At 49.1% G+C, this 12,570-nt stretch overlaps 1 protein-coding gene across 7 annotated transcripts in view; it reads left to right on the plus strand.

The window, feature by feature from the left end:
* ATP7B (ATPase copper transporting beta) overlaps window positions 1–9,097 on the plus strand; it is a 77,575-nt gene extending 68,478 nt beyond the window's left edge. For 5 of the 7 annotated variants that reach the window (XM_008072291.1, XM_008072294.2, XM_021706045.1 and 2 more), the window contains 8 exons: window positions 927–1,109; window positions 2,367–2,520; window positions 3,944–4,087; window positions 4,886–5,028; window positions 6,320–6,523; window positions 6,618–6,735; window positions 7,965–8,067; window positions 8,658–9,097. In XM_008072291.1, coding sequence (XP_008070482.1) covers window positions 927–1,109; window positions 2,367–2,520; window positions 3,944–4,087; window positions 4,886–5,028; window positions 6,320–6,523; window positions 6,618–6,735; window positions 7,965–8,067; window positions 8,658–8,931 — 1,323 coding nt within the window. In that variant the 3' untranslated portion in view covers window positions 8,932–9,097. The remainder of the gene's footprint in view (window positions 1–926; window positions 1,110–2,366; window positions 2,521–3,943; window positions 4,088–4,885; window positions 5,029–6,319; window positions 6,524–6,617; window positions 6,736–7,964; window positions 8,068–8,657) is intronic. The other 2 variants (XM_008072292.1, XM_008072293.1) reach the window with 2 other exon arrangements.
* The last annotated feature ends 3,473 nt before the right edge of the window (window positions 9,098–12,570 follow it).

Genomic DNA, 12,570 nt, shown 5'->3' on the forward strand with positions numbered 1-12,570 from the left:
GAACTGGGAGAAAATCATTGAGAGAGAGAAAAAACTAGAAATGAGGCTGTGGAGGGAGGGGCCAAAATATGGAAGCCTTAAAGGGTTAAGAAAGGACCTGAACTTCAGCCTAGAGGGATGGAGGCCATGGTGGGGTATGATGAACCTACGTGATGTTTCTAGATTATGTGTTGGCAAATCCTTCTGGCACTTAAGCATCAGAAACAAAAAGTTGAATCTATTGTTTTTAAATAAAGGGAATACCATTTTTATGGGATGTGGTCTGAACAAAGCAATCTGTTAGCCTTAAATAGAGTTGGCCAAAGTGTGCAGTTGAGGAATTGGTAGACTTCTAGAAGCAGGGGCTCAGGGCTTTGCCAACCTTGGCCTTGAAAGTGCAGGAACCCAAGTGTGGCTGCTGCCAATGTCTGAGCCCACATGCATGGGGACTAGCACAAACCACCCTTGACCAAGTGGGACAGATTTAAAAACTACTGGTTTTGGGGGTTACTTGTCATTATGGCCACAGAATAGCCCTTTCCTTTCTTGAACTCGGAGTGTGAGGACTCCATATCCCAGTAGATTTTGAACTTTTGAAGGCAAGAGGAAACAGTGGAGGAGGAAGAAGGACTCCCAGGGTCCTGACTACTGAGCTGACATGAGGAAGTCTGCGGATGGTGTCACTATCTGGGTGATGGTGCTGTGTCATCTGTGGTACAGCTGAGCAAATTTCTGGCTTTGCCCGGTCAAGGTAAAGTCACAGCGTAGGCATCTTTGACCAGGCAGATAGGGAAACAGTCTCATTGCAGTAGGAGTTATTGAACCCTGGAGATCGACTATGGATAAAGGAGTGTTGGCAGGTTGGGTGAAGTTCTGCCTCAAGATTATGTGGACTAGGAAAACTCCTGTCTGTGTTATAGTCACTGAGATGAAGTTGTTCTTGGCAGATAAAGACCGTGATGTTCGATAAAACTGGCACCATTACCCATGGTGTCCCCAGGGTCATGAGAGTCCTCCTGCTTGTAGACGTGGCCACACTGACTCTCAGGAAGGTTCTGGCTGTCGTGGGGACTGCAGAGGCCAGCAGCGAACACCCCTTGGGCGTGGCAGTCACCAAATACTGTAAAGAGGTACATCAACCTTGCCATGGCTCTATCCTTCCCTCTTCCCTTTCTTGTCTTCCTTGCCTCTTCCTCTGCCTCTCCCTTTCTCCCACCCCCACCTCCTTTGCTTCTTACCACATGCCTTCTCCTGGCTACTCTCAAGGAGGCCTTCACTATGTGACCTAGAAAACCACTTTAGCAGGTCCCTCTGGAGCAGGTGAAGAGAGGACTCACAGCCAACCCTTACTACAGTTCCAGATTATCACAAAAGAAGTTCAGTGTCACTGCCATTTGCCAGGCACTTGCTGGATACCTGCTTGGCACTGGGCTCGGAGCAACAAAACAAATAAGATGTGAACTCTGCCCCCTGGGAGCTGACAGCCTTCAGGGAAGTCAGGCGGTCTAGAGACTCGGGCTTTATCAGTGCTTAGTGCAAGGGGATACAAACATGAAATAGGAGTATTGGGGTGAGAGGGAGAAATCCACTCCCCTGGGAACATCTGGAATGAACCGGAGCCCACAGAGGTGAGTTGAAGTACCCAGTGGATTCTTGGCTCAGTTGGTGGAATAGCTTGCACTCCCTTGATCTCTCTTCATGAAAGGGCCTATTTTGTTTCCTGTTTTCAGTCTGAATATAGAGGCAGTAGAATGTGCCAGAATATTCCTGGACAGAGGACCTTCCAGAAACCTCTTTTCTAGCTCTGTCGTTCATGTAGGGTCAGACAGATTGCAGCTTCACATCTTCCTGGTGTTTCTGGGAGAATCTCGGTCTCCCCTAGTCATCCGTTATTTGCTGTTTTGCTCCCGTCTCTCCCCTGCTTTCCCATGCCTTCCTCCTCCAGGATCTGATACTTGAATAAGTGTCCCTTGATAGCCTCAAAATAGCTATGTTGCTAGTTATTTATTCCATCATTTTTATGGAAGTATTTGCAACTTAAGATTCCTATCTTCCTCTCTTTGGCATCTGCACCCTCTTTGATTTGAGGTGTTTGGTGTGAATTGCCTTTCTCCTTTCTCTCTGCAGTCTCTGCACTCTCAGGAGGCATCCACCCAGGGGGAGATTTTAGGCTGTTTTGCCTTATTTATTTTAATAGCTATGATATCTTTATCAGATGCAAGAAAAATAATAGCTGAGTCCTAGTCACCCTTTCAACCCTTCCCGCCAATTCCACTCCCCTTCCCTCCTCTCTCTCTTAATCCCCACTCCATTCCTGACTTGCCTTTCTCCCTCTCACTTCACCCCCTCAGTTTTCTGGTTCCTCTCCCTCTCCCCTGCCTTCACAGGAACTTGGAACAGAGACCCTGGGATACTGCACAGACTTCCAGGCAGTGCCAGGCTGTGGAATTGGGTGCAAAGTCAGCAACGTGGAAGGCATCCTGGCCCACAGTGAACGGGCCGGTCACCTGAACGGGGTTGGCAGCCTTCCTGCGGAAAAAGGTATCCCAGCCCTTTTCTCTGCATCTGGACCTATTGGTGGCTGGGCCTGGCTGGGTCAAAATGGAGGCATGCCAGACCACAGAGAGCACCATGCCAGGCCCTGAGAGCACCATTCCTCTGCTGTGGAGAAATATAGCTCATGACTGGGGCACCCATACTGCTGTCCCCAGGAAAATCTGCAACTTTTCTTGCGTTCTTTGATGCATCTAAATGTTGATGCTTATGACTGGCAAAAAGTGGTATATAGTATTGCTTAGCTGGCCCATAATTTTGATTCTCTTCTTTCTTACCCCAGCTTTATCTTGCTTCTTATAAGCTACAGAGTAGACAGTTGGGAGAATTCCTTTTTTGCTTACAGTCTCCCTCTCATGTGACTGAACTATGATGGGATGTGTAGCACTTAAAGAACTGGGAGAGGAGGTCGGGGAGAGCAGATGGAAATGGACTGTCCAAGTCAAGAAGGGACACTGCTTGGAGCAGCAGCTGCTTCAAGAGTAGCCTTTCACACTCTAAGGTAGCTTGCCAGCCATCGGCATAAGAGGGTAGACAACCCCAAACCCCAAAACCTGTATCTAGTGTTTTTCCTAAATATTTTGGTAATGAAATCTTGATTTAATTTTTTTTTTTTTGAGTTGGAGTCTCACTGTCACCCAGACTGGAGTGCAGTGGCCGCTCCCGGCCACCGCTGCCTCAACCTGCTGGGCTCTGGCGATCCTTCCACCTCAGCCTTCCAAGTAGCTGGAACTACAGGCGTGCGCTACCATACCCGGCTAGTTTTTGATTTATTGTAGAGATGAGGTCTTGCCAAGTTGCCCAGGCGGGTCACGAACGAAATCTCGATTTAAATTGTGGTGTTCGAAGCCATCGACCACCTTCCAGCAGTTGAAATCCTAGGATGTCCTTTCCATTAGAGCTTCCCGGGGCTGGCCATGCAGCAGAATACTGTTAGAAGGTGACTGGTAGAAGGTACACCTGGCCTCTCAGGAGGTGTCATTATGAAACATTTCACAGAAATAGACTCATCTGATTATTTGTGGATTCACCTGGAACATTGATACCAAACAGTAATGAATCTATTCAGCACTTGCTTTGGGTGCTGGGCGGATAACTGTTTCTAATTTCTTTAGACAAAGAATCATAGCTCTAAAGGCAAATAAGGACATTGCATTGCATGATGTTTAATGTGTTTAGTAATATTTTCGCACATATAGCATGTACTGTCAATACCCCATTTTAATTCACATGCTCTACACATTAATTGTACTTTTTTTCTGGTCCTTTAAGGATAGTGTCAGGAAAGGTGCTTACTAGGGTATAGTTTCTCAGAATGATTAAATGGATATTTTGCCATTAAAAGGATTGCAAGGTTTTTAGTTCACAGTGAACTTGGACTATGTAGGAATAACCACTGTCTCTTGAATAGATGCAACCTCTCAGACCTTCTCTGTGCTGATTGGAAACCGTGAGTGGCTGAGGCGCAACGGCTTAATCATTTCTAGTGATGTCAGTGACGCCATGACAGATCACGAGATGAAAGGACAGACTGCCATCCTGGTGGCTATTGATGGTATCTCCTGCACATGCATTCCTTCTGTCTTGGGCCTTACATTTCAGAGAGATTAGAATCTTTACTTTGTTAATGTTCATTTCTGCTACTAGAAATAATACCATATGCAAATAAGAAATAATTTATGACACTGTGTTTTGAATGCTCCAACCAAATCTGTCTTCCTTTCCCATTCTCTCTTTTTTCCTTTTTCTGTTTTTCTAAACCCACAGTCCCCTTGGCTCATTAAAGCAGAACTGGCACAACTAAAGGAGTAGTCTCTCTCATACATGTCTTAACCCTCCTCCCACTCATGCCTCAGCCCTAGAAACCCTCCTGCTTCTGTAGGTATAGGTTCACTAAAAGAAAAATTTCTATAGAATTGTTTTCTATAGGAAAAGACAAAGGATCGGTTTCCTATTTTGGACATTATTACCTTATTTTAAGAAATATTTGTATATTTCTCAAATTTTAGTATGTATTAAGTTCTTAGTATGAGCCAGGCACTTTGCAGAATAGCATGTGCTCCTTGCAGAAAATTTGGAAAATTCAGAGAGCTGTAAAGAAAAAAATGAAATCACTCATAATCCTACTCCTCAGGGAGCCACTGTGAACATGTTGATACTGCTCCAGACTTTTGTGTGCTTCTGCAAATGTGTGTAATTTTTAAAAATGAAATCAAGACCATGTTATATTGTATAATTTGGTGTTTTGGTTTTTGTATGTAACATTATGTGATGAGAACCATTGTGAGCATGACTGCGTATTGGTGTGGGTGTCCATCCCACATGGTTGCTCATGTGGACTGGTTTGTTCCAGGCGTGCTCTGCGGGATGATTGCCATCGCAGACGCTGTCAAGCAGGAGGCTGCGCTGGCTGTGCACACACTTCAGAGCATGGGTGTGGATGTGGTTCTGATCACAGGGGACAACCGGAAGACAGCCAGAGCCATTGCCACCCAGGTGCGGCCTCTTAAAATTATACATCGTGTTACACTCACAGAAGCAGCTAGAAATAAAAATGAGCACCAGCACACCCAGAGTTGAACTTCCCTTCTCTTTTGCTTTCACTGGGCACTTTTTACCCCATTCTGTTCAAGCAGTGCAGTGTCCCACGTGAAACCACTGTGCTGCTACCACAAAGAGCTGGTCCCTGGGACCTAGCTATACACATCCCTAGAAAAAGCAGTTCCAGGGTTCTCCAACCATTTCTCAGACTTTGCAATAGGAAAAAGAAAAAAAGTTTGTGGCTCAAGGGCTAAAATAGACATTTCCTAACCTTTCTGTTAGGGGAAAGGTCAGCTCTTCTCATTCGGGTGCTCAGATATGCCTCAGTGCTGGGCGAGTTTGGGCCCTAAGGACAGCACCGCTGGAGGGCTACCTGACCCCTACTCAGCAGTGACTGGATTCCGGGAAACTGCACTCTCTGCAAGTGAATGTAGAGCCATGTGCCTGAAAGTTCATTGCATCCTATGAGGGAAGCTGAAGTGCCTGTTTTCTGTAGTCCTCCTTGCTGTTGATGACTTGTTGTCCTCCCCTTTTCCTGCTTAAAACTTGTTCATCCATTCAGCAAGCACTTAGGAAGCACAGGAAATGTAAGACGTACAGGGCCAGGCACTGTGAGGAGTGAAGAGGGACGCTGCCCTTGATGGGCTTATGGTCCTACGGGTAGGGTGGACCAGCGACTGGGCATAGGTCTGATAAGTGAGAGAAGGGTTGGGAAAGGAAAACAGAGCCTTTCCAGGACAGAACAGCAGTGTGAGCATCACCCGGGGAGACAGAGTAGTACAGAGACTTCAGTGATCCTTTGCAGGGAGCTGAATGGTACGGAGCCTAGCGCCAGCGACAGGCCATCAGGCAGAGGCCAACCCAGAGGGTCTTAAAGGCAGACCCCAAGAGCATAGTCATTGTCCTCAGGGAGGTGGTGGGATCCACTGGAAGATGCAAAGCAGGAGAGTCATGGTGCCACATGGTGGTTGTTTTGGAAAGACCTTGGGGGCAACACGTGGAGGAGGAGCAAGGTAGACGGGGAGGCCAGCAAGGGGCTGTTTGCTCATCCAGGAAAGGACGGTGCCTAAATCAAGGCAGGGCATTGGGACAGGAGTTGGGGAGAAGTGTACCCTATGACAGTAACCTGCCTGTTGTCATTGACTGAACCTGGAGGCTGGGGGTAGAGGGGCCAGGGTGACTTGGTGTTTCTGCTTTGGTCCGATGTCTTCTGCCAACGCTGGGTGTTGCTTTCCTTTCCTCTCAGGTTGGCATCAGCAAGGTCTTTGCAGAAGTGCTGCCTTCTCACAAGGTGGCCAAGGTCCAAGAGCTCCAAATGAAAGGGAAGAAAGTCGCCATGGTGGGAGATGGGATCAACGACTCCCCAGCCTTGGCCCAGGCAGATATGGGCGTTGCCATTGGCACCGGCACAGATGTCGCCATCGAGGCAGCTGACGTGGTCCTCATCAGAGTGAGCGCGGCTGTGGCCAGGCTGTGGGCTGGCTGCGGGAACAGTGAGGGCTATGGGACAGAGCCCTTCTTCACCATGTGTTCCTCTCCTCTAGAATGATCTGCTTGATGTGGTGGCTAGCATTCACCTTTCCAAGAGGACCGTCCGGAGAATACGCATCAATCTGGTCCTGGCACTGATTTATAACCTGGTTGGGATACCCATTGCAGCAGGTAAGGACAGCTCTCACCCGCTGTGTTGTCTGTGGCTGCAGCTGTGGCTAGAAAGGCTTCTCTCTGTCTGGTCCCTGCTGGGTAGTGAGTAGCCCACCTCGCTGGCTGGCTGACTAGAGGCATTTTAGAAAGGAGGGTTTGTTTTGTCCCCTCCCTTCTAGGTCTCTAAAGATAGGTGAGAAACTGCTGAGAAGACCCCAAACCTTCATTCACTCTAGTTCCTTCTTAAAAAATGGTCAAGATGCTTGGTTGTTTATTTACTGGGGCCCTATTTTCTGAACCATTAAGACATACACTGAGAAATAATCATTATTAAGAGTTATGGAGTACCTGCTACATGCTAGACACAGTGATTGGTGTTCCAGAACATTAATCCTGCCCAGGTTTCACTCTGACTCACAAGTGATCATGAAAAGAAATGGATTTTTCCTACTTTGTAGCCCTCCTCCCCCACTCGGGAACCAGGCAGGGGGAACACATTCCAAACCCTTCTGCAAGACAGTGTTCCTCCATGGGCTGAGAAGACTTGCATTTTTAAATGTGATTTTCCTATCTCTGTTTCCCCTGTTGTGTCCAAGAGGTTAGCAGTGACTCATGTAACAGAGATTAGTGTGTCCACCTCAGCCTCATAAGCCCAGTGAGTCAGGCAGGTTTACTTCCCGGCCCCAGAGCCAACTCAGGAGCTGAATTCCCTCTGGTGGTTGTGCCCCGGCCACAGACAGTGACAAGGCTGGCCTGAGCTTCCTGGCTCTGTCCTGGACCTGGCTCTCATGCCTCCTTTAAAGATGTTCTGGGAGTTCTGGGGGTGAGGTAATCTGTGTAGACAAGGACATGGTCATCAGCTGTGCTTGCCCCTGTGGGACTATGGCTCCAGGACAGCTGGCTCCTGTCCTCCTGCGGCCTCCCTCCTCCACTTGCGCCTGCTCTTCCTGGGCACCGTGGCTGGCGCTCTCCCTGAAATTGGGGATGCCACCTGTGGGTGGTTCTGAGAAGAGCAGGCAGGTGGAAGAGAACCAGGCCCTCTCGACAGCACCCCACGCTAGCTCTCTAGGACAGCCCCACCTCAGGGCCAGTGGGCATGTGGTCACCACCTATCTGCAGAGGCTTCTGAAAACCCCAGGAGGAGACCTCCCTGAGGTGGCTGAGGGTAGGTCGCAGCCCCCTGTTGGAGGCCCTCTCCTTGCTCTGGCTCGTGGGCCACAATGTGAGTATGAGCTCTTCCCTCACAGGTGTTTTCATGCCCATTGGTATTGTGCTGCGGCCGTGGATGGGCTCGGCAGCCATGGCAGCCTCCTCCGTGTCAGTGGTGCTCTCATCTCTACAGCTCAAATGGTGAGTCTGTGCAGGGCGGGACATCCTTGGAGACTACTAGGAGGCCCTGTCACTCTGCATATTCACCACAGGTTGGCACTTACCTCTGGCTCCTCATTCATTCACCTGAGGCAGACACCACAGGGGCAGCCTGTGTGGACTGAGGGTGTGTGTGCACGTGCGTGTGTGCGCATGCGTGTGTGCGCGTGTGCACGCGCTCACTTACCAGCACCTGGACCAGTGATTCACTACTGAACAGAGTAAACTGTTCTCACTGTGCTGCTCAGGGGCTGTTTATGCATCACATAGACTTGAAGTCCCTCTGTATTTTCATTTTTCCTTCTTTAGAAAAGATGCTCATTTATTTGTTAACACAGTCATTTAACCAACATTAATGGCAGCCTAGGATGTGTCAGGCATTTGCTTAGACGTTTCTAATCAGGTGAACTTTACTAGAGCCGTAGGAGTAGTGACCTTTTCCTTTAAATCCTATGAGGTTTAGATATTGAATGTTATTGAAAGATTGATAAGAGGCCTTCACCAGGCTTCAAGAAAAAAAAAAGAACTTGTGTCCAGAGTGGCTCAGATGCTCTTGTGTTCTGGCTCTCCAGCTATAAGAAGCCTGACCTGGAGTGGTACGAGGCACAGGCCCACGGCCGCATGAAGCCCCTGACTGCATCCCAGGTCAGTGTGTACATCGGCATGGACGACCGGCAGCGGGACTCCCCCAGGGCCACGCCGTGGGACCAGGTCAGCTATGTCAGCCAGGTGTCTCTGTCCTCCCTGACGTCCGACAGGCCGTCTCGGCACAGTGCTGCAGCAGACGACAGTGGGGACAAGTGGTCCCTGCTCCTGAACGACAGGGACGAGGAGCAGTACATCTGAGTGCTGCAGGCAGGGGCCACCCAGGGCAGGGCGCCTGCGTCTATTCCATGATTAAGCGGAACAGGCAGCACCAGCAGCTGCAGCGAGAGGAGGCGAGGCTGGCACCGGCTTTGGGGACTTCCATGCCCTGGACTTTTCCGGTCATGCACCCTGCAGCACACGACCTGGAGAGGGCTGCCCTGCCTGGATCCTGCTGCCTTACCACGCTGTTGGCCTGGGCTCTGACAGAAGCCTCACTTGGCTTCTGGAAGACGAGAGACACGTCATCCCCCTCACAGCCCTCTGCCTGTAGGATTTGGGATGTCTACTTAGAAACGAGGGACAGTTTCATCAGGACTGAAAGCCTAGCTGGTCCTTTCCAGAAAACGCCTACAAAACTTGCCATCAGGCTCTTTTTGATGACGCTTGTGTGCGTCATATTCCTGAGGCCACAGTTTACCTCAAGTGCACCCGTTGACCTGTTTTCTGCTAGTACAATCTCTTTCTTTTCTCCCCTTCTGTGTGCTTGTCTTCCTTGACACTGGGGACTCCCACCCCCGCTACACTTGTCAGTCCTGAGGGCAGGATTGACGCCCTAGTGGCCCCTACTGCTGCTCTCGGGGGCTTCTCCAAATGCCCTGGCACGTGCACTTCAGCCTGAGCCTGCTTGCACACTGGCCCCCACCACACGCTCAGCCCCCCACATGCTCACTCCCCTCAGCTCACACGGCCCCTCCCACAAAGTTTGCCATACCTTCTTCACTTGGAGGAGAGTTATTTCTTCAGGTCCACTTCTCTGTGGAGTCATGGCTTCTCCGTAGAATGCTGATGCTGACCAGCTGGTGTGAGGGCCTCAGCCTGAAATGAGAGTCCAAACCTGGCTCCCTGTGGGGTAAGGCACCCAGGGTGTCCTTCTTTATCCTGCTGCAGCCTATGGTGCTCCAAACAGGTGCCCGTGGGAGTCGTGTACATGTAGGAGCCTCCCTGCGTCGCCCCCAAAGCTTCGTTTACAGGTCTGTGTGACTGTCACCTGGTGGGATCCCGTAGAGAATTCATGTCACGAGTGCCCCTGATGTCGTGTAACTCAGAGGAAAGTGTGTTCTCTTCTGCAAGCCTGCCTTCTGCATGCTGCGTGGGCTTCTTGGAAAAGGGGTGGCCGCAGCTTTCCACAGGGAGAGTTCGTGGACCTGTCAGTGGCTCTTCTGTGATGGTGTGACAGCCAGGGGCAGGTACGGGTCCAGTTTTAGACTGATGTTATGGTGATAGACACAACCACACAGGACCAAACTGGTAGGATCAGATGAAATTCTAAGGCGTAGCCCTTTCCTCACACACAAAATCATTTTAGTTACCTATTGAGTGTCGATTGTTTGCCAGGGGCAGTGTTAGCTATATAACTTGTTATAGGTTACCTCTAATCCTTCCATCAAACTAGCAAAGTAGCTATTGTCAACGTTTTGCAGGCAAGGGAACGGGATCAGAGAGGCTGAGTACCTTGCCCAGGTTCACACAGCTGGTATGCATACCATGTTTGCTGGCTCTGAAGGCTTTTCTCTAACTCCCCTGCTGCCTTGGGTGTCCATTTGCTTGATAAGAATAAACAAAAAGGTTTTTACCTCCTGGGAGGACAGGTCTGCCAGGTGGTGTGTCAGTTGTATCAACTTAGAGTGCAGTTGACACAAGGTACCCTTGCCCTCTACTTCCCCTTGGATTGTTAGTTTCCATTTTTGCATATAATGTAGTTTTTGCTGGATTTTATCTTATGAAACCTAAGCCAAGGGTTTTGTTGCGTTTTTATTGTTTTGATCGTGTGTGTCGTCCCCCCCTTCCCCCATCTGTTCACAGTTGTGTCATCTCTTTATTCTAGCTCGGGGAATATTTCTGATTTTCTAACCAGGCTAATCATTATCTAAAGAATCTAATTGTGTTGATTTTTTTCAAACGTAAACATAAGCATTGTGTTCATCTATGGATATGAAAATATTTATGTAATTTTATAGAAAATAACCTTTTAGATGTTTCAAGTATAAAGAGTTTTTTGAAAATTTTCATCAGATAACAATTTCTACTTCAAAAATTTTCCATGTGCTGTTAGAATAAAGTTTATTTTATTCCTTTAAAATCATCTTGACTGGCTCTGCCTGTGAGTGAGACACATGTGAGAGGCCATTGCAGCTCTGTCTTCAGTGAGACGCTGGCTTGGCTCCATAAAAGGGTACGCGAGGTGGCCAGAGCCCAGCACTGGTGTGAGCACCTCTCCTTAATGTAAATGCTGGCCTCCATGGTGTGGGGAGGTGGGGAGGTTTCTGGAAGGCAGCCCCCGTCAGTGTCTGCATTGCTGGACTCCCAAAGACTCCAAAAGAGAAGGCACCATGTCTGAGAGGCTGAAAAAATGGCCCAGAGTCAGCAAACAAGACATGGATTTTATTCAGGAAATTACAGGAAAAGTGATCCAGGAGTGGCTGCTTGACAGGGAAATAACCACTCCCCACTGGAAAAGGCACACAGGTTACATGGCATCTTCCACAGGGCAGAGTGCCAGGCTAAGTGTGAAAAGGGTGGCTTTTCTCGTGCTCAGGCGCAGTGTGAGAACGTGGTTATTTAAACATCATATGCCCAGAAAGGCTGCAAATTCTCTCTAGGGGTGGAATTTTTAGTATTAGAATGAACTAAAGGTAACCAAAGGTTAGGGGCCTTGATCTAGGCATACCCAGTCAGATCTGAACCAGCCCAAGGGAAGCTTACGACCTCAAGGAAGGGTGCACGAGAACATTCACTGTTCACAGCAGCAAGATGTGGGCAGCAGGTTCGCAGAACACTTCATCCATGGCCTCGGCATGCCCTCCATGCCCAGGCACGGATCCCGAGGGGAAGGGGACATCTGGGGTTGGGCACTCCCAGAACCCCTCCCTGAGTCCCAACCACCCGTTTGGGGCCATATTCAGGGTGTGCTCATGTTGTCACTGGGTGTGTCACCCTACAGCATCCCTGCCCCATGGGCCAACGCAGGCTTACATCAACCCACCAATGTGCACTTCTCTGCTTTAGGGTGGCTATCTATAAGACGGCTGTTCTCAGACACATTCACCTTAATCATGAGTAGGTTTTGGGGTCCTTGGCCCTGAAAAATTGGGGCATGGGGAGTAGCAGAAAAATCTGCACCAAGGGGATCTGCTGGGAGAACTCTGAGTATCCTGGGGCGGCAAGGGGGCCCTCAGTGAACTATACCTAAGTGACTAATTTTTCATCCAAACCAGGACACTTTTAAGAGCAGAAGTAAGCACTTTTTTTTTTTTTTTTAGTTGGAGCTTCACTCCGTCGCCCAGGCTGGAGTGCAGTGACACACTCACAGCCACCCCAGCGTCGACCTGCTGGACTCAGGCGATCCTTACACCTCAGCCTTCACTATTAATCGTTACACTAGGACAACTGGCCTAAGCCAGAATTACCCTGGCAAACTGGGACAGGTGGTCACCTTCCTTAAAAGAGATTGACACACAAAACTACCCGCTTTAGAACTTTGCCCAATTGTGGGTTCCAGAGGCATGCTGGTGACGTAATCCTTTATCACATGTCAGTGCTCATCCACCTCTTGGTACCCACACTTCCCTGTTGAATAATTGAGGTGATTATCTTGGGGCTCAGTGTTACTGCACAGCT

The sequence above is a fragment of the Carlito syrichta genome, unplaced genomic scaffold (genome assembly GCF_000164805.1).
Source record: "Carlito syrichta isolate Samal-C Ts95f unplaced genomic scaffold, Tarsius_syrichta-2.0.1 Scaffold315088, whole genome shotgun sequence".
Taxonomy (NCBI): Eukaryota; Metazoa; Chordata; class Mammalia; order Primates; family Tarsiidae; genus Carlito; species Carlito syrichta.